At 41.5% G+C, this 27607-nt stretch overlaps 1 protein-coding gene across 23 annotated transcripts in view; it reads right to left on the bottom strand.

Moving 5' to 3' along the window:
- Positions 1 to 27607, bottom strand: part of LOC100398424 (protocadherin alpha-C2) — a 211453-nt gene that overhangs the window by 5956 nt on the left and 177890 nt on the right. For all 23 annotated transcript variants that reach the window (XR_013531163.1, XM_035286329.3, XM_035286295.3 and 20 more), the window contains 2 exons: positions 27297 to 27355; positions 24337 to 24425 (listed from right to left, as the gene is read on the bottom strand). Coding sequence is in view for 22 of the 23 variants with exons in the window: in XM_035286329.3 (XP_035142220.2) it covers positions 24337 to 24425; positions 27297 to 27355 (148 nt within the window). In the remaining variant the exon portion in view is untranslated. The remainder of the gene's footprint in view (positions 1 to 24336; positions 24426 to 27296; positions 27356 to 27607) is intronic.

The raw sequence follows: 27607 nt of genomic DNA, 5'->3' as shown, positions 1-27607 counted from the left end.
ACCCCGTCTCTACTAAAAATACAAAAAATTATCTGGGCATGGTGGCGCGTGCCTGTAATCCCAGCTACTCAGGAGGCTGAGGCAGGAGAACTGCTTGAACCCAGGAGGCAGAGGTTGTGGTGAGCCGAGATCGCGCCATTGCACTCCAGCCTGGGTAACAAGAGCGAAACTCCATCTCAAAATAAATAAATAAAAATTGAAGTATAACATACTTACAGCAAAATCCTTTAAAAATAGAAATCAGATTATATCACTCCTCTGCTTAGGCTTTTAGTCTTTCTGTTGACTTGAGAAAAAAAAAATAAACTTTTTACCATGATATGTAAGTCCTTTCAATAATCTGATTTTTATTTTTTCTCCAATCTCATCTATGAATCTCCCTCTTACTATTATACTCCATCCATACAGGCCTTCTTTCAGATCCTCAAATAGACTTTGGAGTTGTTTGTTGTTGTTGTTTGTTAGAGACAGGCTCTCACTGTCCTGTAGGCTGAAGTGCAGTGGTGCAACCATTGCTTGCTGTAACCTCAAACTCCTGAACTCAAGCGACCCTCCTGCCTCAGCCTCCCAAGTGACTGGGACTACAGGCCACCATGCCTGGCTCCTTGGATTGGTTTTTACCTCAAGATCTTTACACATCTGGTTTGCTTTTGTCTTGAATGGTCTCTAATCCATTCTTAGCATGACTGCTCATTCTTCAAGTCTGTGTTAAATGTAACCTCCTCAGAAAGGCATTCTATGACATTCCTAGCCAAGCAGCACCCCCTTAGCCTATTAGTCTCTATTACTGTAAGATTCACAAAGGCAAAAAACATACCTGTTTATTCAACGATGTGTAACCAGTGCCTAGCACAATTCCTGGCCCATAACAGGTGTTTAGTAAATACTTGCTGGATGAATGAATGAAAGGACTGATGTGAGAAGTGAAAGTGGTACCCACTCTTTAGCAGAGTGAACAGCTCTCCACTGAGACACTTTTGGGGTCCCTAAAGACAATGAGGTAATGCATGTAAAGTACTAAGCTTGATCCTTAGCACGATGCAAGAATTCAACAAATGGTATCACATATGGGCAATTATATATAATGCAGCTCTTGGGGCTTAGGAGGCCAAGATAGAGATATTGCAAATTTACAGTGGGCAGTGAAGAGAGGGAGCAAGAAATTTTCTTCCCTCTTCTAAACCCTTTGCCTTACATCATACTTCCCGTAGCAGAGCTGACACTATAGCACTTTAGAGATGGGAAACCTATTTTTTCTCTGATACTAATGTCTTTGATCTATCTAAGTTAATCAAATCTGCAATTGAGCTCAGCCAGAATCTGCCTGTTTACCTTTAAAATACAGGCCCTGTCTCTGAGAAACTGAGACCAAAAAAAAAAAAAAAAAAAAAAAGAAATGTATCCAAATGCCTCGGATTTGGTGCTTAAACCTGGATTTCAGCACCACTCCACAGTCCGTTAGTTGCCTTCACAGAGCCCAAATTGGAAACTTTCTCAACCGTAACCAGGACTCTGCCTGAGGCCTAAGCACGGTCATCTGGAGATGCAGAACACAAGGATATCTTCATCTTGCAAAGTTAAAGCACATTAATGGCTATGCGTATAGGCAGAGGAAGGCCCTCACAGCAGGACTGCCAAGAGTTAATCCACTTCTTTTACATCTCACTGAGCTTCCCGTGGCCTTTGCTGGATATCCTGGTTCTATATGACTCAGCCTAAATTCCAGGAAGCAGAGATCGAATCAGGTGCCTCCTCCATATGTCCAGCTTCCGCTGAGCAGAACAAGGTGTGGTTTCTTCAGTCCCTCACAGACCATTGTGCCTCACCTGTTCTGGTTGTTCCATAAACAAACATCTCTGAGAGCTCAGCAGCATCTAGACTGACTCATTCCAATGAAACAAAAGCTTAAGGATCTGACAAACACTGACTGACTTCTAATTCGAGTTCCTTTTGGCTAAGAGCACTAAAGACGCTTGGCTGGCTTTGCCTATAAAATGTCATGCCTTTGGGGCAGAATCAAGGATATACTCCCTTTCAAAGAAGAGATGAAAAAGGAAGAAGCACATTTCTACCCCTAACCTCAATCAGGGGCCAATCTCGTTAAATGGTCAAACAAGGAAACGTTCCTTCTTTCAGGCCTGTCTCCTTTCCCTTCTAGGATCTCCGGCAAGTCCCCTCCCTTATGCTTCCAGGGTCCTAGCTCACCCTCAGGCAAAGACAGGACTAAGGATGCAGTCAAGACCCAAATGAATGGGCCTGTTAAAGGCTAGAAAGAGGATTTCAGACACTCATAAATCTGGTAGAGGTCTGAATCTTTAGGCAGAGCTCTTCCCAGACGTTCAGATTACAACCCAACAGGACTTAAAAGTTTAATTACACACAATAAGGTTTTGCTTTTTTATTGGATTAGCCAATTTCTACACAATGGGTAAAATCAAAACAACATATATTTTCATAAAAGCACACAGATCTTCACTTCCACTTTAAAAACTGCCCTCTGGGGCCAGGAATGATGGCTCACACCTATAATCCCAGCACTTTGGGAATCTGAGGCTCACTTGAAGCCAGGAGTTCAAGACCAGCCTGGGCGACATGGCAAAACCCCATCTCTACTAAAAATACAAAACTTAGCCAGACTGTGGTGGTGGTGCATGCCTGTAATTTCATCTACTTGGAAGGCTGAGGCACAAGAGTCACTTGAACCCGGGAGGCAGAGGTTTCAGTGAGCTGAGATTGCGCCATTGCAATCCAGCCTGGGCAATAGAGGAAACAAAAAACACTGCCCTCTGGAAGTAGCTGGCCACTTCATGTAATCCTATAATCCAATTTAGGCACCTCCCTTAGGCACTGCCCGGAGTCTTTCTGGCAAAATTTCTAGCTTTTCTTTTTCATGCTAAACTAACCCTGGCCGCCTGAGTTGATGGAGTCCTAGCCTCGGGGACTAGGACTGATGGGGTCAGAGGCTTTGCCAATGCAAATGCCAGGAAAGGGCCAGAAGATTGCGAAGCAAATGCCAGCCTTGTTAAACTCACCCTCATCCCCATTTGAAACTGTTCTGTTAAGGCCAGGAGGGCTTTTCTGATTTACACTGACTTTCCCTAATAGAAGAACATAAACTCATTTTGACCAAGGATACTGTTTTCAGGAAAGCTCTCAGAGGGGCATATGCTGGAGGGTGTTGGAGGGTGTTGGCTTTTCTTTTCTTGTCTTCTTCTTGCTCTGTTCTCTTTCTGTTTGTTCTTGAGGACCTGCCCTGGTTGTCTCACTAGTGCATAGTCCTGGGCCATTACATAAATATCTCTAAGCCTCAGTTTCCTTAACTACAAAATGGAGACGATCGCCTTTCTGTCCATATCAGAGGGTTGTCAATGTAGTTAACATTTACTGTGTCCTTCCTATATGCATGCAACAGAGTTAAACAGATCTGCACGCCATATAGGTTTTGGTTCTGACAAGAACCCTGTGAAGTACATATTGCTAATTTCTATGTTTGTGTTATGTGTCTGTTTTATAGATGAAGGTGCTAAGGACCAATGGTCAGATGGTCAGATGGTCACTAACTGGTGAAGCCTGGGACTCAAATCTAGGGAGTCTGACTCCAGCTAGGAGACTCAGATCCTGAGCTGTATAACAAGGTTATCCTTTGAAAACCCTAAATAGTTATACAAATGAGTCAATTATTATGGTTATTGCCTGTTTTGTTACTATTTGGGAGGCACAGAGAGGCCAGCAGGAGCCCTAAACCAGAATGAGTTGAAAGAAGCAGTGGAGGTGGGGGAAGGGGTGCAGACGCAGCCCGGCCTCCAGGTTTCGGCTCCGCCCCTTCGCTCCCCATTCATCCCTTTGTTACCAGCTCTGGGATTTCAACGCTGAGGTTAATAAAGAGCTTCCAGAAAACCCATCATTTTGATTAAAGTCGTGGACTATCTTGCCAGACAGCACTCTGGAGCCTGCCTACCTCCCACTCTGCTAAGTCAGTGCAGCCCGCAAAGGTTATTAAATGATTACAGCCGTTTCCGGCCCAGACAGCTCCCCTGGACTGCTCGTTCTTGGATGCGGGCGGCTGCTGCTGCCTCTGGATGTCCAGCGAAGTCAGGGCACCGAAGGCTGTGCAGATTCTGGGTTTGCAAGTGAACATCCAGGCTTTCGGCACAGGGACACCCCGCCTCTCCCTCTTCCTTGTATCTACCACTCACTACCCAAGCCAGCCACTGCAGTCTTTTTCAAGCAGCTCTGATTTCTTTTGCGCCTTCTTGGCTTTGGCCATACATTTAATCAGTCTCTCTCTGTTTTCCTCTGTTAGAATTTGGCCAATTGTACAATGCTAGTATATACTCAGGTGGACCAAAGGCAAAAACCATCTGCCATCAACCGCCGAAACAGCCCAGGTTGTAAAACACATCTGAAGCTCCTTCCCCACCCCCTATTTCGCCATCTGTGGGGTTTGTGGACCTACTGGACAAGCCCCGCCTTCTCCCACACCTTAACCCCCAACCCCCGCCAGTCCTTATTGAATTCGGCAAACCTAATCTGAGTAATTACAGCCCACAAAACACAGGAGAATCGTGGTCTGAAACCCAAATCCTGTCCAGGATCAGAGAGAGAGGAGGAAGCTAAATCCACCTGGGCTAGTATTTCCAGCATTTCCCCGCTGCTGCTTAGTCCTTTAATTGACAGTGGAAAGAATTTTCCATGGAAACAGGAAATGTAAAAATATACTCCCTGTTCTCCGTAAGACCTTAGGCTCTATAAGCAGAATAGAAGGCTTAAACCTGGCTACATCATGTAAATGATGTGATGTTTAGCAAATTATTTCAAATCTCTGGGCTTTCAGTTTTCATCTTAGCTCACTGCGACCTCCACCTCCCAGTTTTCAGCCGTAAAAAAAGATCATAATAGTGCCCATCCCAGAGGGTTGTTATAGGATTAAATGTAACTATCCTTATACAGCACATAGCACAAGTGCCTAGCACAAAGTAAAAACTCATTAAATTTCACTTAGTAAGATCAGAGCAGCAGAAGATTCATTCATTTAAGGACTGTTGATTGATTACTTATTATGGATTAGAGAGTTTATTGGGTATTTTGCATGTATTTAATTTTAAATGATTTAATTATAATTAAAACTATAATTACAAATGTATTTATTTAAATACATATTTAAAAAATATATTTATACTGTTTATTTAATTGTAATTAAATCATTTAATTAATTGCAATTAAATCATTTGATTTTATATATATATAGAGAGAGAGACTGAATCTTGCTCTGTTGCCCAGGCTGGAGTGCAATGGTGCAATTTAGCTCACTGCAACCTCCACCTCCCAGGTTCAAGTGATTCTCCTGCCTCAGCCTCCCAAGTAGCTGGGACCACAGGCACCCGCCACCACGCCCAGTTAATTTTTATATTTTTAGTAGAGGGGTTTCACTATATTGGCCAGGTTGGTCTTGAACTCCCAGCCTTGTGATCCGCCTGCCTCGGCCTCCCAAAGTGCTGGGATTACAGGCATGAGCCACCACACCCGGCCTATTTAAAGAGTATTTATTGTATAAAAAAGGAATCTGAAGGCTAAAATTACAGCAAGATCATTTGTTTTCAATCACACAGAATTTTTTTTTTTTTTTTAGAAATAGGGTCTATATCTATTGCCCAGGTTGGAGTACAATGGTGAGGTCATGGTTGACTGCCAGCTTGGACATCTAGGTTCAAGCAATCCTTTCATCTCAGCCTTCTGAGTAGCTAGGACTATAGGTGTGCGCCACTATGCCTGGTTAAGAATTTTTAAAATATATATACAGATAGGGGTCAGGCATGGTGGTTCATGCATGTAATCCCAGCACTTTGGGAGGTTAAGGTGGGTGGATCACCTGAGGTCAGGAATTTGAGACCAGCCTGGCCAAGGTGGTGAAACCCTGTCTTTACTAAAAATACAAAAATTAGCCAGGCATGGTGGCCTGTAATCCCAGCTAATCCAGAATTCGAGACAGGAGAATCACTTGAACCCAGGAGAAGAAGGTTGCAGTAAGCCGAGATCGTGACATTGCACTCCAGCCTAGGCAACAAGGGCAAAACTCCATCTCTACTAAAAATACAAAATTAGCCGGGCCTAGTGGTGGTTGCCTTTAATCCCAGCTACTTATGATTATTATTATTATTATTATTATTTTTGAGAGAAAAAGGGAGAAGGAGGAGAGAGACAGAGAGAGAGAAAGAGAGAGAGAGAGAGAGAGGGCCTTGCGGTGTTGCCCAAGCTGGTCTTGAACTCCTGGCCTCAAGTAGTCTTCCTCTGCCTCCCCAAAGTGCTAGGATCACAGGTGTCAGCCACCACATCAGCTCCACACAGGGATTTGATAATGAAGGTGAAAAACTATTCTCACATTGACTCCTTGGTTCAATAATCAAATAGTTTTGTTTGTTTTGTTTTGTTTACTTTTGGTAAAGCCTTGGAGATGAGGGAAGAGACAGAGTTGAGCTCCATTCACAGGCCTAGCATTGTGATCTCTAGAGCAGTCGGGAGAGTGGTGTGTGTGTGATTGGTTGTCAGGCTTAGCAATGGGGAGGCCAATCACCACTCCCCAGAGGCTGCTAAAGCTGCTACTCCTGGGTGTTTCACCCTCTTTGGGTGGAAGGAATTGAGCTGGAAGATTTTTTGGCTGTTTGCTGCCCCAAGCTACAGCTGGGCTAATTTTCAGTAATCTTGGAGCGGAAGAGATAAATACACTTGGCATATTTTTAAAGCCACAGCTCTTGCTTTGTGCCCAAAATAACTCTGCCATTTCTAGGTTAAGAGTATAAAGACATCATGTGCTGCGAACCCAGATTCAAACATTGGAATGGCTGGTCTCCGTAGTTAGCTAAAAAAAATATCACATTTCTTCTTTCCGCGAGCCCCCCGCAACCCAGCAGGTCTCAGTCTGAGTGGTTTTCTCTACCTTGTAACCTGGTTGCTAACTTCCCCCAGGATATAAGGAAGGCAATTTCTCTTTATAGCCTCTTCTCAAAATACCCCTTCTTCAGTTGGCTGTCATAACCAGGGGGTAACAAAATGCTTAAAATGTAGGTTCTTGGGTAACATAGACTTGAGCTGGAATCTGCTTCACCACTTATCCTTGAACTCTGAGCAAGTCACTTGGCCCCTTAGCTCCCATTCTTTCATATGCAAAACAAAGATAACAATAACCATCTAATGGGACTGTGAACATTAAAAAGAGACAAAGCTTATAAATCACACAGATCAATGTCTGTCATGCAGAAACTCTGAAATAAAGAATGGGCATTGTTACTATCTAGTATTCCTTTACCAATCCAACTTTCACTTTAACCCCCTATTCCTGAATGCAGTACTTCCAGAAATTCTCTTTTCCAAGGACCCTCTCCCCATCAGGCTCTACTCCCTCTAGGAAATTGAAGATCTCCAGCTGTAATGTTTTCCAGCTTAGAAATGGTTGCTAAGTTGCTCTCCATAGCCCTCTGAAGGAGGCTGCTTAGACATGGTGAAAAGCACACTGGACAACGTATCAAAAGTCTTGGGTTCAAATCTCAGCTCCAGAATTCTGCTTTCTACTATTTTCTATGATACCATTTAATTGACATTGACTTACAGCTTCTTCATCTGTAAAATGGATATAATACCTACCTCCCAGAGGCATTGTTATTTATTCAACTAAACTTATTATTTACAAGGCCAAATACAGTGGCTGATGCCTGTAATCAGGCAATTTGGCAGGCCAAGGCAGACAGATCACCTGAGGTCAGCAGTTCGAGACCAGTCTGACCAACATGATGAAACGTGTCTCTACTAAAAATACAAAATTAGCTGGGCATGGTAGTACATGCCTGTAATCTCAGCTACTTGGGAGGCTGAGACAGGAGAATCACTTGAACCCAAGACAGAGGTTGCAGTGAGCTGAGATTGTGTCATTGCACTACAGCCTAGGCAATAAGAGCAAAACTTAGTCTCAAAAAAAAACTTATTTACATTAAACTAGACATTATATTAGGAATTAGGGATGTAGATATGAATAACAGTAGGACAAGTACCCTGTTCTCAAAGAGTTACAGTACAATGGGAGAAAAAGACAAACGAATAAATACAATAATAGTTGTTTGTTTGTTTTTTTCTTTTTTTTTTTTTTTTGAGACGGAGTTTCGCTCTTGTTACCCAGGCTGGAGTGCAATGGCGCGATATCGGCTTACTGCAATCTCCGCCTCACAGGTTCAAGTGATTCTCCTGCCTCAGCCTCCCGAGTAGCTGAGACTACAGATGTGCGCCACCACGCCCAGCTAATTTTTTGTATTTGTTTTTTTTTTTTTTTTTGAGACGGAGTTTCGCTCTTGTTACCCAGGCTGGAGAGCAATGGCACGATCTCGGCTCACCGCAACCTCCGCCTCCTGCGTTCAGGCAATTCTCCTGCCTCAGCCTCCTGAGTAGCTGGGATTACAGGCACGTGCCACCATGCCCAGCTAATTTTTTGTATGTTTAGTAGAGACGGGGTTTCACCATGTTGACCAGGATGGTCTCGATCTCTTGACCTCGTGATCCACCCACCTCGGCCTCCCAAAGTGCTGGGATTACAGGCTTGAGCCACCGCGCCCGGCCACAATAATAGTTTTAAAGAATAAACAAGGTGGATAAACTCTGGCATAGAGATGGCATTAAACTTTCCAGAGATGGTATGTGCAGTGGTTAAGAACACAGACTCAGAAGTCAAATAGTCCGGCTTCAGATCCTGGTGCCCTTACTAGATGTGCGACCTTATTTAATCCTATGGGTCTCAGTTTTCTTAGCAGTAAAATGGGTATAATAATACACAAATTTCTGGGTGTGGTAATATGGATTAAAAGAGTTAATACTTGTAAAGTGCTTAGAATAATACTTGGCACATAGCTTAACTGTTCAATACAGGTTAGCTATTATGATTCACAAGCAAATTTTCTTCTCTGTCTGCTCTAGCATTCTCAACTGTGGGGGTTATGTCTGTTGATGATGGTGTCACTGAGTTAAGTGATGTAGAACACTAGCTCAAGGTGGGGATGGGGTGGAAGGCTCAGAGGGAAGTATCTAGCAGCCAAACCACAGATAAGTGAATACCAGTTTGCTAATTTGATATTTTTATATCCTGTGACTGTAATTCTACATCTTGAAATTTATCCTATATAAATACTAGTAAGTATGCATAAGAAATGTGTAAAAGAATGTATATTGCATTGTTTAGAAAACATAGATGACAACAGGAAATTGTATAAATTATAATATAGGCATACAACATAGCACTATACCCTTACTCAAGAAGATTGTGGCAAGTCTATATGTACTGACGTAGAAAGGTGTTTGTTAACACACACACACACACACACACACAGTATAATAATATGTATAGCATTACCACATTTTGCTTTTTGAAAATCTCTGTATAGTCATGCACCCCATAATGATGTTTCAGTCAACAATGGACCATACATATGACAGCTGTCCTATAAGATGATAATAATGTATTTTTATTTTCTCTTTCTTTCTCTCTCTTTCTTTCTTTCTGACGGAGTTCAGGTTGGAGTGCAATGGCGCAATCTTGGCTCATGGCAACTTCCACCTCCCGGGTTCAAACAATTCTTCTGCTTCAGCTTCCTGCGTAGCTGGGATTACAGGCATGTGCCACCACACCCGGCTAATTTTGTATTTTTAGTGGAGACAGAGTTTCTCCATGTTGGTCAGGCTGGTCTCAAACTCCGACCTCAGGTGATCCACCCACCTCAGCCTCCCAAAGTGCTGGGATTACAGGTGTGAAGCACCACGCCTGACCTATTATTGTACCTTTTCTATGTTTAGGTATATTGAGATACACAAATACTTATCATTGTGTGACAATTGCCTACAGTATTCAGTATAGTAACATTATGTACCGTTTTGTAGCCTAGGAGTAATAGCTCATATGATAGAGCCTAAGTGTGTAGTATGCTATATCATCTGGGTTTATGTAAGTACATTCTATGATATTTGTACAATGAAAAAACAGCCTAACAACACATTTCTCAGTGTATCCCCATTGTTAAGTGATGCAGGAAATATTTGGAAGAGTGTATCCTAATGTAAATATGGAAGTTGGAAGGTAATGATAGTTTCAATAATGATGTCAATATAGTTTCATCAATTGTAATGAATGCACCACTCTGGGAAGGATAGCATTGTGGGGTGGGGGGGTGTTTTTTACGTGGGAGAGCAGGAGTCCATGAGAACTCTGCACTTTCTACTCAACTTTGCTGTGAACCTAAAACTGCCCTAAAAATTAAAGTTGATAAATTAAAAAAAAATATTTGGAGGATACACACAAAATTGTTAACAGTGTTTGCTTCACTGAAGGGGAGTGGGATTGAGGGAAATAAGTATTTCTATGCAAATAATGCTGTATTGTTTAATACTTGTATCAACAGTGTAATTCTATTTTATTTAAAAATACATTAATATAAAATGTAGACTTAGGATTCTGGAGATGCACACTAAATTATTGGTAGTGGTTACTTTGGTGAAGCATGACTGGATGTAGGGAGTGAGTCACTACTCACTTTATTTTAGTCCTGCACAGATATAATGTTATGACTTTTGTTTCTTCTGTAATTAAATCAAAGAGAGAGAGGTTCAGAAGAATACTAGCCCAACATGGTTCAAAAACTAGCCTGGACTCAGGATTAGCTACATAATTTGCAGGACTCAGTGAAATTTGCCAAATGAAAATGGGGGGAGGGAGCCCTTGTTAACAAATTATTAAGAAAGTCAAGACAGTAGAATAATATTAAAACACACAGGGCCTTTCTAAATGCCGGGCCCCATGAAGCCAGCCTTGCCCAGGCCTGAGCACTGCTGGGTTCCTCCCTTAGCACCACAACTTGACACTGTTTTCAAAGGTTTCACACTGCCTCCACCACCTGAAACTCTACGAGGCATCATTTCACCCGACAACAGAATGGCTTCTGACTTTGGTTGGGTTTTCAAACTTTCCTTCTCTACCCTCCCCCCTTACTTGGTTACAATCTGGGCTTCTTAAAATTTGGCAGCAGTCCCAGGCTCTGTGTTGCTGTGTCACTTCTCAGCTTTGGGCAACCATTTCTAGACAAGTAGTGATATCTCTGCACTGAGGGTATAAAATGGAGGTGATGTCAGCACACTCAAGTATAAGGAAGGCAAGATAATGGGAGAACCCTCCACCCCACCCTGCACACTTCTGTACCATTCCATGTAATCTAGCAAAAACATTCTGAATCCTCTTTACTGTGCCAAGCATTGTGTTAAGTGCCAGGAGCATTAAATTGAACAGTAATAGTTCTGATGACATTACCGTGAACTAAGCCTGGTTCTAAGCATTTTGCATACATTGTCTCATTTAATCCTTACCACAGCCTATGATCTTTCCTCTTTTACACATTGATAAATCTGAAGCACAAGTTGCACAATTATTAAATAACGATAGAAATCTGAGGCACTGTGCAATACCATGCTATCTCCCCTCAGAAACTAACAGGAGACACATTTTAAACCTGCCCTTTACTCTCCACTTTTTCTCAGACATGACATACCAAAGTGACCAGGATTATCTAAGAAGATTTCCAAGGCCAGCCCTTTTTTTTACAACAACAAAAAAAATGCTGCATTTACTTCCCTTTTCGATTCTCCTTTTCTAAACACTCAAAAGTTTCCACTATTTGGTTTGGGAGAAGAAAAACACTAAGTTGAAAGCTCACAGCTCGTCTTGACATGTTATTCAGTATAATGTTTCCCCTTTATTTGAGGTTTGATTTCTGAGGTTTCAGTTAGCAAGAGTCAACCTTAGTCTGAAAATATTAAATGGAAATTTTTGAAAATAAACAATTCATAAGTTTTAAATTGCAAGCTCTTCTGAGTAGTGTGATGAAATCTCCAGCCATCCCTCTTCATCCTGCCCGGGACGTGAAATATCCCTCTGTCCGGCTTATCCATGCCGTCTACACTACCCGCCTGTTAGTTCACTTAGAAAGTGTCTTGTTATCAGATTGGCTGTTTTGGAATCACTGTGCTTGTATTCAAGTACCCTTATTTTACTTAATACTGGCCCCAAAGCACACGAGTATTGTGCTTAACTTATAAATTAAACTTTATCACAGGTGCACCTATGGAATAACATAATGTATATAAAGGTCAGTACTAAATTAGGTTTCAGACATCCGCTGAGGGTCTTGGAACGTATCTCCCACAGATAAGCTGAGACTACTATAGGTTGATTTTGGAAAATTCAGTAGAGTTAAGGAAACTTAAAATAATCTTCTTTCCTAAACATAAGCCAACTAACCTTCTAGTGGGTCTCCACAGGCAACAAATGAAACCACAGTTCTTTAGCAGGCCATTTAAGGTCCTACAAAATCTGATTCCAGTCTACCTTTCTGATCTCATTTCCTAACATCTCTTTATCTGACCACATCCATCAAATGCACTCATCTTATTAATCCAGCTAATATACTTCAGGTTTTTGTTTTTTGTTTTTGTGTGCACGCATTGTTTCCTTTGCCTGGAATTCTCTTCCTCTCCACATCCTACTTGCCATCCTGCAATACCCAGTATTTTTACTTTTTTTGAGACAGGGTCTCATTCTGTCACCCAGGCCGGAGTATAGTAGCGTGATCTCAGCTCACTGCAACCTCCGCCTCCCGGGCTTAAGTGATTCTCCCACCTCTGCCTCCCAAGTAGCTGAGCCTACAAAAGCATGTCACCATACCCAGCTAATTTTATATATTTTGTAGAGATAGGATTTTGCCATGTTGCCCAGGCTAGTCTCAAACTCCTGGGCTCAGTCAATCCACCTGCCTCGGCCTCCCAAAATGCTGGGATCACAGGCATAAGCCACTGTGCCTAGTCTCAATATCCAGTATTAAATGTCAAATAATCTCTGACTTGGTCCCCTGAATTTCCAATTCCATCTTCTGGGGTGCCACAACAACCACTGTTCATGGTTGCTGAGAGTATTTGGGCCTCATGAAGACAATCTGGGGACTATCTCAAGAAAGGCAGACCAGCTTACCTTATTTACCTAGGGTTTGTATTGATTATAACATAGATAGACCCTGGATCCCATTCTGGACCAACAGGCCCTGGTGGTTTGTCCCAGCTTCCTTCCCCTTCATTGACCCTGCCTATGTAGGGCATTATTGTGGTCCTTATCATATGACAATGTAATATCTCCATCTTATTTCTTTACATTTCTGCCTTCCCTATTAGAGTTATAAGGGAGGACTGTGTTTTTTTTAAATATTATATTTGCATCACCTAGAACAGAGCCTGGCCTGACCTAAGTGCTTAATAAATGTTTGATGATGACTACAGTCACACATCACTTAACAATGGGAATATGTTCTGAGAAATGCATCACTAGGCATTTTTGTTGTATGGACATCATAGAGTGTACTTAGTTTACTTACACAAACCAAGATGGCACAGCCTATTACATACCTAGGCTATATGGTATAGCCTATTGCTCCTAGGCTACAAACCCATAGAGCATATTACTGTACAAAATACTGTGCAACTGTAATATAATGGCAAGTATTTGTGTATCTAAAAATAGAAAAGGTACAGTAAAAATATGATATTACAATCTTATGGAACAACCATCACATATGTGGTCCATTGTTGACCAAAATGTTGTTATTTGGTACATGACTATATATTAAAGGTCCCAACAAAATTCTACATTAGAGCCATGCCAAGTAAAGCATCCCTAGAAATAATACTATATACTTCACTTCTTTATCTCTCTGTGTGTGTGTGTGTGTGTGTGTGTGTGTGTGTGTGTATGGAAGGAAGGAAGGAAGGAAGGAGAGAAGGAAGGAAGAAAAGAAAGAGGGAGAATAGGAATAAGGATTTTAAAACAGAAATGCTGATGATGGTGGTTAATGATGGAATTCCAGGGACCTAGCTGGGAGGTGCTTTTTGTGAGGATCTTTCTAGTGCCCTTAAAATCACAAACATTTAGAAGGTATTATCCTGGAGACAAGGTTGTGACCCTGGGTGAGAAAAGACCAAAGAAGCTAATTTATATCTCTAAATCCCCAGATTCAGAGAGAACATACCAAAAAGCTGAAGAAATTAGCTTTAGTGAGCTTCCCTCTAAAGAAATTTCCCAAAGGCAAATATTTAGAATTGATTTATACTGGTTGCAACAGAAGGAAATTGATGTGACACTGACCACTGAATAAACACAGCCCTGCTGACTGCAGACTGCAGAAACAGCAGTTGGATTGACATCTTGGTGACACAAGGAGCCCACAGGGGATGCTGGACTCTGGGGAGGCTCTTTCATGGGTCCCATGGCTTAATCATTGTCAGCAGTATAAGGGTTGGTTTAATCTCATCAGAGCTGCTGAAAGTGTGGAGAGGCACTAAGCTTTGGAGATACCCAGCTTGTTTAGAATCTCAAGGAGGGAGTTAGAGTGAGATTGGATTTTTATACAAAATGGTCCCAAAAAACAAAGAAATCCTTAGATACATATACATCCATAAAATTAACCGTGAACCATCCTACCTTTCTATCCCCAAACAGGAAGCATCACAGGAAAAGTAGGTGGGATTTAGGAATACTGGCTGGAGCATTACTCACCCCTCAACCCCTAACACACACATACACACCAATCAGGCTCTTTCTTCTTTTATTTTTTCAGAGAAGTTCTAGATATAATCTGCTTTCACTTAGACACAGATCCTAGATGCATACAAGGCAGGCAATATGTGTTGCCCTGTCTCCTGGCATCACTTGTGACAGTGACTTTTCTATTAGTTACCAGGTTCCTGGATTGAATCCTTATGGATTGGCCTCTGGGTCATCTAAAGAGTACTGTCCTCTGCTACCTGCACCCAACTATTGGAACAATATTCTTTTTTTTTTTTTTGAGATGGAGTTTCGCTCTTTTTACCCAGGCTGGAGTGCAATGGCGCGATCTTGGCTCACCGCAACCTCTGCCTCCTGGGTTCAGGCAATTCTCCTGCCTCAGCCTCCTGTGGAACAATATTCTTAAATGTGGGGCAGAACAACATCTCTAAGTCCAGAACACAATAATGTGGTGGGAACTATTTTTCTCCTCTCTCCACATTTCCACCTTTGCTCTTAGAAAAGAGAATGTCCACCAAACCAATACTCCCATCCTTTGAGGGGATGTGCTAGGAAGAGAACTTTCAACTTTAGCTCTACTTCCTTCCGTACTCTTCCCAGGAAGGGAGAGTCATTTTTCTGATTAGGTAGATCACTGAAAGCATGACTTTAAATGGATCGCGCTTCTTGACTGAGCAAAGTTAGCATCATCAGTCACTGTTCTTTCATGACACATCTCACCTTAATTCTCTTTCTCTACACTAGCTCAACCTTTACTGAAATTACACACACACACACAGAATCACCTCTGCCTGAACATGAAAGACCCTGTGGTAGGCAGATTAATGGCCCCACCAAAATGACTGCATCCTAATTTTAGAACTTGTGAATATGTTATGTTACATGGAAAAAGGGACTTTGTGTTAATTTGTTATTGCAGCCCTAGGAAACTAACACAGATTTTGGTATCTGGAAGTGGGATTCTGCTGTTATAAATGCCTAAAATGTGGAAGTGGCTTCGAAATTGGGAAATGAGCAGAGGAGAAGAATTTTGAAGAGCATGATAGAAAGGGCCTAGGTTACCTTGCGTATTAATAGCTCTGCTAAAGCACACTCAGAAAAAAGTGAGGAGTAAACTTAAATTGTCATGAACAGATTGCTGTTACAAATATGGACGTTAAAGGGGTTGCGGTAAGGGCTCAGGTAGAAATGAGGAACCTATTACCGGAAACAAAAGAAAGGTGGATCCTTGTTATACAGTGGCAAAAACACACCTTGATTTTAGCCCAGTGAAACTCACTTTGGACTTCTGACTTCCAGAACTGTAAGATAATGATTTGTGTTTTTTAAGCCATGAAGTTTATGGTTAATTTGTTACAGCAGTAATGGGAAATAAATATAGACCCCCCGCTACAGTTGGCCTAGAACTCAGACAGTAAACAGTCTTTTCCAAGTTACCAAGGTATTCCCTTCACATATCATGTGGGACAAGATAATAGTAATGTGTTAAATGTATAGGATTCAGCAGCAAGCAGACATGGGTTCAGATACTGCCTTTACCACTGCATTTATTCATGAATTCAACAAAATATGTTGAGCATCATTGTGTGCGAGGCATCCTGCTGGACGCTGAGAATACAATGGTGAGCAAAAAACATTTTTACTGGTTGTCTGAATGTAAGAAAGCCACTTAATTCTTATGAGCTTTAATTTCTTTATCTGAAACATGGGAATAATAATGTACTTCTCTCAAAGTTAAGTACACAACACATGTGAAATGCTTATCACACTTTTCAATAAATAGTAGCTATTGTCTTCCTTTCTCTTATTCTAAGAGACTATTTCTACAATCCAGGAGACAGCAGTATGGGATTTAAAGACATGAAACTTGACCCAACAAAGACCCACTCATTGGAACCCACACTTAAAAAGGCAATGTCCTCAGGGCTCTATTTTTGCTAATAGGCTTTAGCTGAGAGAAGGGAGTTCTGTATTACATGGTTCATCATCCAACACAGAACCAAACTCACAGGCTCAAAGGTATCCACCCTAGGGCTGCTTACATACCTAGCCATGCTCTTACCCCCACAAATCTGGACTCTCTGACAACAGTTTGGTGTGCATCTAATGTAAATCATTCATAATGGCTGAGGCCTTCTAGTCTTACTACAGAACTTTAGGGTATTCATCTGACTCCAGGTGATTATAGGAAAAGAGATCAAACAGGCGTGTTCTTAGGTAAGACAGTATCTATGATGCACAGTCAAAAAAGACAAGAGAAAAGGCTTGGGGAATGTCACCTCACTATTCAGCTTGATACATGATGCCACCTAGCGCAATAGCTCTGGACAAAAGATTGGGCCCATGTTGGAAGTAAGCCCAAGCTGGTGAACCTTCTTGGAACATCACCAACAAACCTGCTTGTTTAGACATTCTGTACAGGGCAGGCTTTACTTAAAGTTTGTTTGGTTGGTTTTTCACAGGCAATGGCCCAGGGTGTGTCCCTTGTCTGCTGAAGACAAGGGACACAAAAATAGTTACAATAAACTTATCCTCCTTGTTCTCTTTTGAATCCACATTCGGTTCTTAAAAGTTACCTTTTCATACCCTAACTTTCTATTGTTATGCCATTTGAGTCTGACTTCTACAAAGCTCTCAATTTCCTGTTTCAATATTAGCACAAACATCCTTTTTCTCCCTTACTTACCTTGGTATTACCATCTTCAGAACTGACTTCTCTCATCTTTTGCCTAGCCCACTCCCTTGGAGATAGACCATTTCAGGCAGGGCTGCTGCTGAGGAAGCTCTTGGTCTCACTGAGATAAAAGTAGAATGCCGTTTATCTCCGCTCTCCCTCTTTTTCTGATTGTGGCTAACAGAGACTCCCAAGGGCTGAGGCAGAGAAAGATTCCTCTCCAGACCACAAACTCATTGCCAAGCTTCCTGGCCGTGACTAATCTTATGGACCTTTCCTCGGGGGTGGGGGGGGTGTCCCCTAGTCTCTAGCCAGTGCTTGAGCTGAATATGTTTCTCCAGATTAGGTAATGACCTTTTCAACTGCAAAGCTGACTGCCTCTGTGAAGATAACATTTTCAAGTTCCTTTGAAATCTGAGCAGAGTTTCTTTTAAAATATTGCCATGAAAGGCCTTTGCTGTCACTGGGACAGACTTTCATTTTTAGTTTACTTGTATCAGTGAGGCTGAGGGCAGGGCTTGCTGGAGCCACAAAGCTTAAAGGAATTACAAACTATCATCCTCCTCTGCCCTCAACCCAGGTTAAAAACAGGTCTTTCTTGTTAAAGCACCTTCCAGGAGGAGTTCCAAGCCTACCAATCCTAAACAATCTCAGCAATTTTTCCCACAGAGTGAAGTGCAGACTCTCCACCCTCCATATCCGCTTTCCCACAAAGCTCTCAATCACACAGGTGGCCCATCATCTTTGAGCTAGTCAGGCGGCAAAGTTGGTGAGCCCCCACTATCTTGGCCCTTTGTGACACTGAGATCTCCCCGGAAGAAACTTGAAGCTCCCTTTTGACAAGGGGCTTAAAAATTCAGCTACAAAGAATGGTGTATAAAGAAAGCTAGAAGGGAGGGTAATTCAGAAACTCTGTTTTACGCAACACTCTTCAACAAAAGAAGGAGAAAGTGTTTTATTTTTCCAAGGTATATTCAAAAGTTGTTTCTCATGACAAGGTTTTCAGTGGCCAGATGGTATTGCCTCAATGTAGCTGGCATATTAAAGGAATCAATGATAACTGAAGGAACTATAATAAGTCTCTATTCCCTGACCCTGCATTAGCCTGCTTCTCTCCATCCATGGGCTTGAAGGAAACTGCAGCCTAAGAGAACAGTGTTGCCCTTTTCTCCTCTCTGCACTCTCTAAAATGTTGCATCCAGGAGCATACATCCGAGCACACACGAGATTGGATAGGTTTCAGGAGACATGTGATCTCTGTTTGGGACTACTGTTATGGAAAAAATTATTTTATTATGTATCATGGTCTTAACCCTGACTGTTTTCTGCCCAGGACACCAATCCTATAAGAATTACTATGGGGCAAATGAGAGGTGCAAGGAAATACAGAGCGTCTAGAGAAATAACTATCTTACTATCTTATAATCTATTCATAAATAAAAATGTTTAATTTCAGAAAACCAGCCAGGAAATCTCCATTCTAGTCTTTTATTTACATGACCATTAAAAGTGGCAGGTGCCAAGTGTTTCCCCAAGAAGAAGATGCAGAAAGTCACGAATGGATGGAGCCAGCAGACTTAAGCAAGCTTCATGGCTTCTCCTGGATAGAGGCTGCTAATTACCCTGCCCATACTCTTGTTTCCTCCCTTCAGGCAAATCCAAAACAAACAATTCTTTGTTTATCATAAGCTGCAAACCGAACTCCAGCAGACACAATGAGCTTCACACTCCCAGAAAGTAAAAGTGCATCTTACAAGCACTTACTTTCCTCAGGTAGAGAAAGCTAAGCCAAGCTGGTACTCCTGGGCTGTCAGATGGCAGATGAGAGCGGAAGATAATCACAGGCGGGAGCTGCCCCACTCACATAGATCCCTGATCTCTTTTTTTTTTTTTCCCAATGAGAATATGCACACACCTCAGGACCGTCATTGCTATGACAACGGTAGAAGTTAAGGTTGAGCAGGATAGTGGAACAGCATGCTTTCTAAATTCTCCAACAAGGCCCGAGGCTGCACTCACTCACAAAACAGAAAAATTCATGTTGACAGTGCTACCAAATAGATTCCTAAGAATCATGCTTCTTTCTGGGGAAGGTTCAGTGATGGAATCTCCATGGAGCCTTTCCATGGGGTGTTGGTTTTGTCAGAGAGGTAGGAATCCTTGAGACAATTAAGAATATAAATTCCCATATAAAACTAGGGCACATAAACTGTGTCCATTTTCCACAGAGTAAATAGATGTGGCAAATCAGAGCAAAAGCAATCCCCTAAGGAAATGAAGAGATAGGCACTTTCAAAAAAATCTTCTTTATAGCAGATCCTTCCCACATAGAATACTCAGAACAACCTGGGTCTAAATTTTGAAGCTGAAGGATAGACTCATACCTTGAAAAATCATTTAAAAATAGCTACCATTTACTAAACCCTTATTGTTCTTCAGACTCTGTATATATGTGTGCATTATCTCATCTAAGTCTTACAACAACCCTATAAGGTAGACACCACTATTCTCCGTATTTTATAAAGGAAGAAACTAAGAATCAGGAACATTAAGTAATGGTCTCAGAAACATACAATTAATGAGTGGCAGAGGTAGAATTCAGAAAAGGTCACTAACTCCCAGGCTTGAGCTCTTAACAATTATCTCAGGCATGGGGAAAGGTGGGAAACAGATGCCTTCCTTGCATGGATTCTGAGTCTTAATGACATAAGACAACGTCAGGAATATTTACCTTAGACCAATTATTAAACTTTAGAGTAGACTGGTATCACATTGAAGGCTTGTTAAAACATAGATTGCTGAGTCCCATCCTGAGAATTGCTCCCTCCTTCTCTTCCTTCCTTTGCCCCTTCCCTCCCCTTCTCTTCCCTCCCCTCCTCTCCCCTCTACTCCCTTCCTTCCTTTCCTTCCTTGTTTTTTGTTTGTTTGTTTTTGATGGAGTCTCACTCCATCAAAACTCTAGCACGCCCAGGCTAGAATGCAGTGGTGCAATCTCAGCTCACCGCAACCTCTGCCTCCCAGGTTCAAGTGATTCTCCTGCCTCAGCCTCCTGAGTAGCTGGGATTACAGGCACCTGCCACCATGCCCAGGTCATTTTTGTATTTTTAGTAGAGGTGGGGTTTCGCCATGTTGGCCAGGGTGGTCTCGAACTCCTGACCTCAAGTGATCCACCTGCCTTGGCCTCCCAAAGTGCTGGGATTACAGACATGAGCCACCAGACCGGCCTCCATCCTGAGAATTTCTGATTCATTAGTCTAGGGTAGGGCTGGAGAATTTGCATTGCTAAAAAGTTTCTGGGTATTGTTGGTGTTGCTGCTCCTTTGAGCACCATTGTCTAAACCAAGGTTCTCTAACTAAGTGCCATTGCCTGAGTGGCTTCCCCTACCTAATTAATCTTTCACTGTTTAGTCCCAGATCCCTTGGGGTCTTGACAAGCTATAATGTTATCATCAGCAGTGCTGTGTGTTTTGAAACCTTCTGAACTCTTCTGAAAATAGTGAGCAACTTCCATTCTAAAACTAATGTACTGTTGCCTTAGGTAAGACCTGAGATTCCATGAAATGTAGAAAGAGGAGCTGGAAGAACCAATAATAGATAACAAAACAGCCTGGTACATGGAAGCCAGACCAGTTCCCTCACAGGCAGTGGCAGTCCTTTTATAACCTCTGGGATTGCCTCTAGGAACTGTTCACAAGAGGGCATTCATTAAAAGCTCTTCAGGGCATTCGTATTCATGAAGTTAAAAAGAGCTGTAACACAGTGACTGGCCCTTTAATGTCCCTCCCCCTGAAACACATTCCTCCCTCTGAAGAAGAGGCTGTTAACTGTATTCCCTGCATTCATGATTGAGCTAATTTTCTCTCTCGGCTCAGTCTCGAGGGAAGCTGAAAGGAAATAAGAAAGCCTGTGGTCCAGGTCTGCTCACACAGAGGGGAGGCTAGAGAAAGGGGCCAGTAATCAGGATTAACCAATTTAATGCCTGACTTGTTTATCCTGCAGAAAACATCACTTGGTGATGCTCTAGTTGATCCCTTCAGAGTGTGGCAGCTTTATCTTAGGCTTTTGCAGACTGTGAAAATAAATGAACAGCTTTGTAACAAGGCAAAATAATTCATCAGTGGAGGAAAAATAACTTTAAGAAACACACATGCATGAGGATCAGTGTAAGGCAGGCCTCAATTCTTTTATGCAGCCATTGCAAGTGTTGGGATGAGAAGAGCAAAATACAGCTGGTTCACTGAAAGGGCTCGGATGCAAGTATAAGGAGGCTTAGGCACCAGAAAGAAGCCTTTTGGAAGCAACTCCACCTTCACCAGGAAGTTTTAAGGGCCACAGAATCAATGAAAGGTAGGCTCTGGAAACAACCAAATTTTCTGGAGCATTTTCCTTTTCTTCAGGCAGCAGCTAATAAATCCTCCTCACTCCATCTCCAGAAGGACAGTTGGGATGACTGGATTGTATAGATGTCAGGATGACCCAGATAACTTCAGAGGGTCTATATCTGGCCCTGCAAATGAGAACTACTGAATTCTGGCCACAAGGCTATCAGCCGAGGCGATATCATAGATTGTAGAAAAGTAGTCCAGAAGAAAATGAGTAAGAAGATTAGACATTTATGAACTATATGTCAGGCACTATGCTCCGCTATTTTTTTCTCCTTTAGTGCTCATGGTAACTCAATAAAATAGATGTTATTATTATTACTACACCCAATTTACAGAAAGGGTAATAAAGAAAATATGAATTCAGGAAGTTTGTCTATGTTCACCCAGCAAGTAAGCTTGGGACTTGAATTCAACTTAAATTTGACTCTAAATCATAATCTTAATCTTTATGCCATATTCCCTCCAAGCATTGCAGAACATATATTGAGTCCTAAAAGCCTAAAAGTACTGGAAGGACAGGAGAGAAAGCAGAGAATCCCTTTAACTTTACATCATTGATGCAGAGATATGTGTTGAAAACTATTGTTAGATCACCACGGAGTAGCTGGAAGATACAAGCTTTATCCAGCACAGTCTAAGAAGACTGTGCCTCACGCGTCAGCAGCCAGGCACAGTCCTGGATGAAACGGTATACAAGAGGGGCTGGAACAGTAAGAAAGGGAACAATGGAAATCCCCTTCTCTAACGTCTTTTGAATCTGAAAGAGGAACGTGGCCAGATGCATGAAATATCAATACATGGTTCCTATTTCATGTTTTCCTAGGAATACCACAAACCAGCATAACCAATGGGAGGGAGAATGTGTTCAAAGTTAGTTTTTGGCTCACCAGGTTGACCTACAATGCCTCCATAAAAACAAGAAAAACGCTGTAATAAAGGCAGGGTAGAAAGTCATGATTTCATGTGGCTTCTTTGGGAAGTTCTCACTTCCCAGACGCCTCCTCATCCTGCAACACTTGGCAGTCTAAAACCACTTTCTCCTCCATCATATTCACTTCCTCATTGGCACTGAGGGTACAGATTTGTCAATGAACTATTTTATGTTCTTCCCCTTGCCATCTGGCAGTATTAGCTCTCTAATGAATTGCTTCAACTTGTATATTTTTTGGACAAATGTGACTTTTAGTTGAATTGTGCAACATCCATAAATAGCAAATCCTGACTGATTAGAATCAATGAACGCCCTTAGAGTTGTCAGCAAAAATGGGCCCTTAGCTGAACATTACATAGATAATAATTTGAAAGTCATCTGATTATTTTTGGGAAAAAACCTTTTACACACACATTCTGTGTCATCTGTTATGCATGTAGATATGTATTTGAATTTGAATGGATTTTTGCAAGCGAGCCATGTTACAAATATAAGTACTAGATATACTTGGATTTGGAGCTAAACACATTTGGGTTTGAATCCTACCCTCTGCCACTTACAAGCTACATGAACTTGGGTGCATTTCTTAATCTCTGTCTGACCAGTTTCTCACATGTAGAATAGATATAATAAATCCCTTGCAAGCTTAACTTAAGGAACAAATGAGACCACACAAGCAATGTACTTGGCACAGTGTCTAGGCATATTATGGCTTAATAATTAGTAACTACTATTATCATCATGTTGTTCTATTAATAGGGGATTAGAGCAAACCCAATTTGTGGTCTCTACCAACACTTAATCTTTCCCTTCTGAAAACTGCCATAGCAATGGGCCCGCAAAGCCCAGTGTCTATTATACAACACTGCTTTAGTGATAGGGCAAGAATAAGGATACCAAGGAAATGTGAGTTTAAGCAATATTCCTATCCTCACCCAGACACTGGGTTTTTTATTCAACTTGGCAGATTCTTTTTTGGATTAGGAAATGGTCCCTATTATCCCTCTAAACTAAGAAATTGTGAGGGGGTCATGTTTGGCGACATGCATGCCAAGGCACTAAAAGTCAGTCTGCAGAATGTTGTTGCTGTGCAGAAAGAAGCAGATTGACTTTGACTTGAACTCAAATAAAATAATGCCTTGGTTCTGATAACTTTCCACTTTCATGATAAACCATCTTCCATCTTTTCTTTCCTCCCTCCCTCCTCTCCTTCCCTCCCCTCCTCCCTCCCTTCCTTCCTTTTTTCCTTCCTTCCTTCCTTCTTTCCTTCCTTTTCTTTCTTTCTTTCCTTCTTTTTCTCTATCTTTCCTTACTACTTTGGGTGGGTTTCCATAGTCTTCAACCAAAAGATCTTTGTTAATAGTGTCACCTCTGTACATGAGGCCACCAGATCTTCTCTGTATGGCTTGGATAGCCTAAGCATTTGAAAGGCACCTGATTTAAACAAACAAACAAACCCCCAAAACTTCATACACTCACATGCACACATGCGGGCACACACACGTTCCTTATGTTATCCTTTTTTGACTCCTGAAGAGCATTAGATATAAAATCAAAATAGTCATATATATAAGGGAATCAAGTATGTATGGAAAAAAAGGGAAAACAAAAAGTTTTTTTTCAAAAAAGAGCCAGAAACATTCCTGATATTATAAAAATAGGTCATCTGATCACTTTGCAGAGCCCAAGAAAGAATGGAGAGACCCCAGCTCTTTACCTGGTGTTGCACTGGATACTGTTGGCCACTGTTGATCAGGCCCTCCTGGACCAGCCCGTAGAATGCCAGCCTCCTCTAGGTGCACAGAGCTGAGTAAACACACAGATCCAGATAACGGTTAGACCATAAATGCTTTCCCAGCTCTTCTTCCACCCTCAGAAATTGCTTGTCTATGAAGACAAGGCTGCAGCTAACACATTCTGCTCATGCTTGAACTGAAGCAATTACTGCTGAGCAGTCACCCTGCATAAACTGCAAGAGCACTGCTGACTTACTTACTGCCTGCTATACTATTCCAGGAATACACGTGTTCTATCTTTACGGCAATTTTGTTTTTTATTAATGCTATGTGGCCCATCAGAGGACTAAGCCATTTTAATATCTTAACACTGAAGCAGATGAGGAGGGCTTGCTCTCAAAAGCCCCAAGCCTCTCTTGCCAGTTCTCTTGTTTCTGGGTTCTCTACTCTAAAGAGGAAAACACACCAAAATTATTGTCCGATAATTGGAGTACTATTCCAATTTGGTTATCCAATTAATTCTTAACCTTATTTTCTGTTTTACTCTTTCTACATCTCTTATGCATAGATGACCCACCCTGTATTTCCTGAGACTAGATAAACCTGATTACCACCACTCACAGATCCTGGTTCAGAAGAGATTAATTCAACATAAAAGACTGCTGGGAGTGAGATACAAACTGGGAGACATTTAGAGGCAAGCAGAGATAGAACGTAAATTGTTCAAGGGAAAAGAAAACATGGTACAGTATTCATTTGTGTATGTCTAATACTAACAAATATTAATCTCGCAAATATTTGTTGGATGAATAAATGAATGATGGAAGAAAGGAAGAAATAGGTGTGATCCTAAGAGAAAATGTCCAAGAAAACCATCATCAAAATTAGAAAACCCTTTTATTCTATTTTATTTTATTTGATTTATTTATTTGATTTATTTATTTATTTTTGAGACGGAGTTTCGCTCCTTACCCAGTCTGGAGTGCAATGGCGCCATCTCGGCTCACCGCCACCTCCGCCTCCTGGGTTCAGGCAATTCTCCTGCCTCAGCCTCCTGAGTAGCTGGGATTACCGGCATGCGCCACCATGCCCAGCTAATTTTTTGTATTTTTAGTAGAGACAGGGTTTCACCACATTGACCAGGATGGTCTCGATCTCTTGGCCTCGGCCTCCCAAAGTGCTGGGATTACAGGCTTGAGCCACGGCGCCCGGCCTTATTTTATTTATTTTTGAAACAAAGTCTCACTGTTTCACCCAGGTTGGAGCATAGTGGCTCAATCTCAGCTCACTACAACCTCCGCCTCCCAGGTTCAAGCAATTCTCCTGCCTCAGCCTCCCAAGTAACTGGGACTACAGGCAACTGCACATTTGGCTTTTTTTTTTTTCAATTTGAAAATGGGGTAAGGGTGGCCGGGCATGGCGGCTCACGCCTGTAATCCTAGCATTTTGGGAGGCCGAGGTGGGTGGATCACCTGAGGTCAGTAGTTCAAGACCAGCCTGGCCATGATGGTGAAATCCCATCTTATAAAAAAAGAAAAAAAGAAAGAAAATGGGATAATGAAGTTATGTTTTAATGTTTTATTTCAAATGTAGTTTTTAAGGCACAACTCATAGCTTTGGTACTTTTCAAGCAAAGCACTGGTTCAACTGAGAGAGAAAGAATTGACAATGTAAACCATGCTTTTACCCATGGCATGGCTCCACCAACAGCTCAGATGCAGGCAAAAGCAGAAGTTGGTCTCTAATAAATATAAAGAATTTCTTCTGACACCTAATATTCTGATAGTTGCATAAGTGTTTCTGGCCTAAATATGACTCAGGTTCCAATATGACATCTCACCAAGCCAACTACTAATCTTCAGCTCCTTACTGATTGCTTCTCAGTCAGAAATAGCACCCAATGTAATGACTTCTGCTCATTTGTAATACTTGAGAGTATGTTAATTTATTTCAATCTGATGCATTTTAAATGGACTAAAACTAATTTTACATTAACTCTACACATACTTTTGTAGGCTTTCTTCTTAGGAACTGATCTAGGTTTGATGAATATTCACTTGATAGTTGTCCAGATATTTTGAAGTGTTTAAGTTTGAAGATTATTTCTTCTTTAAAATTAAATCCTTTTCATAATAATGATCATTTGTTTCTTGGTCCTTCCCATTTTGTTTCCAAAGACACTCACAAATAATGAATCTTTTATTTGACCTTATGGCATGGATACTAGATCACCTCCAGAAATAATGGTAGTTCATCAATTACCATCAGGGAGACAAAGTAGAGAAAGCAAAATTATATGTAATCTGATTCTTAGGGTAATGCTATTTCTCTAGGTTAATTTAAAGTAAGCTAGATTTGGTCTCCAGATATCCAGTAAACGCCCTTTACATGGCTCATCCTCTGAAGAACCTATGTCATTGATGACAATAAGACAGCACCAAGATGGGAAAGATGAGGAGACTCTAATAGGGGTGAACATGAACAAGAATAGCAATCAATTATTGTGGGCAATAGGATGTAATAATCAACGTGAGATAGAAAAACAAGGTAGACAACATGTATGTATACATTACACGAGGTACCCAAGCCTCAAAGCATCAGTATTAATTACAGTTTTTAAAGAAGGGAAAGAAAATATAAGTAGAGAGGAAGGAAGGAGGTTGGAATTACTTCCCTGTAGAAATTATGATGGCAGAAAATACACAGCAGCCTGTTTCTGCGATTTTACAGAGGACTCTTATATGCCAGCACTTGGTAAGCATTTGGCACTGACCACTCCCAATCTTTCAAGGAATAGACATGGGGACAAAATAATTGCATTTTTCTGGCAAAGTTAAAGCTTTTTAGTCTTGATAGTTGCTTCTGGCCTATGGACATGCAGTTTATCTGAGCCATACTAAGTTAAGGTTACTTCTGAGTGAACGAGGAGGGAAATACATACCTGTGCATGCCTGCTCTCAGGGAGGCAGAGTAACGCCAGTCAGGGTTGGGCTGTCGTGGCTGCAAAATCACAAAGAGAGTTTTCTGTTAAAATGACAATACAATGTTCTCCCAGCGATGATTCCCTTAAATATTTCCAGGCATCTAAGAAAAGTGTTGAATGAGCCATTTCCTGGGTAACTCTATGATGGTATCTATACATATAGCACTTTAGAAGAAAAAGATTAGTTCATCAGGGTCATCACACAGATTAGATATCCTGGAAGACCACATTTAATAATCTTGAAAAGGCCAACTTTGGCTTTGCCTTGC

Source organism: Callithrix jacchus, chromosome 2 (assembly GCF_049354715.1).
Source record: "Callithrix jacchus isolate 240 chromosome 2, calJac240_pri, whole genome shotgun sequence".
Taxonomy (NCBI): domain Eukaryota; kingdom Metazoa; phylum Chordata; class Mammalia; order Primates; family Cebidae; genus Callithrix; species Callithrix jacchus.
Note: the sequence above shows the minus strand (reverse complement) of the source record. Positions and strands in the feature narration are given on the sequence as shown.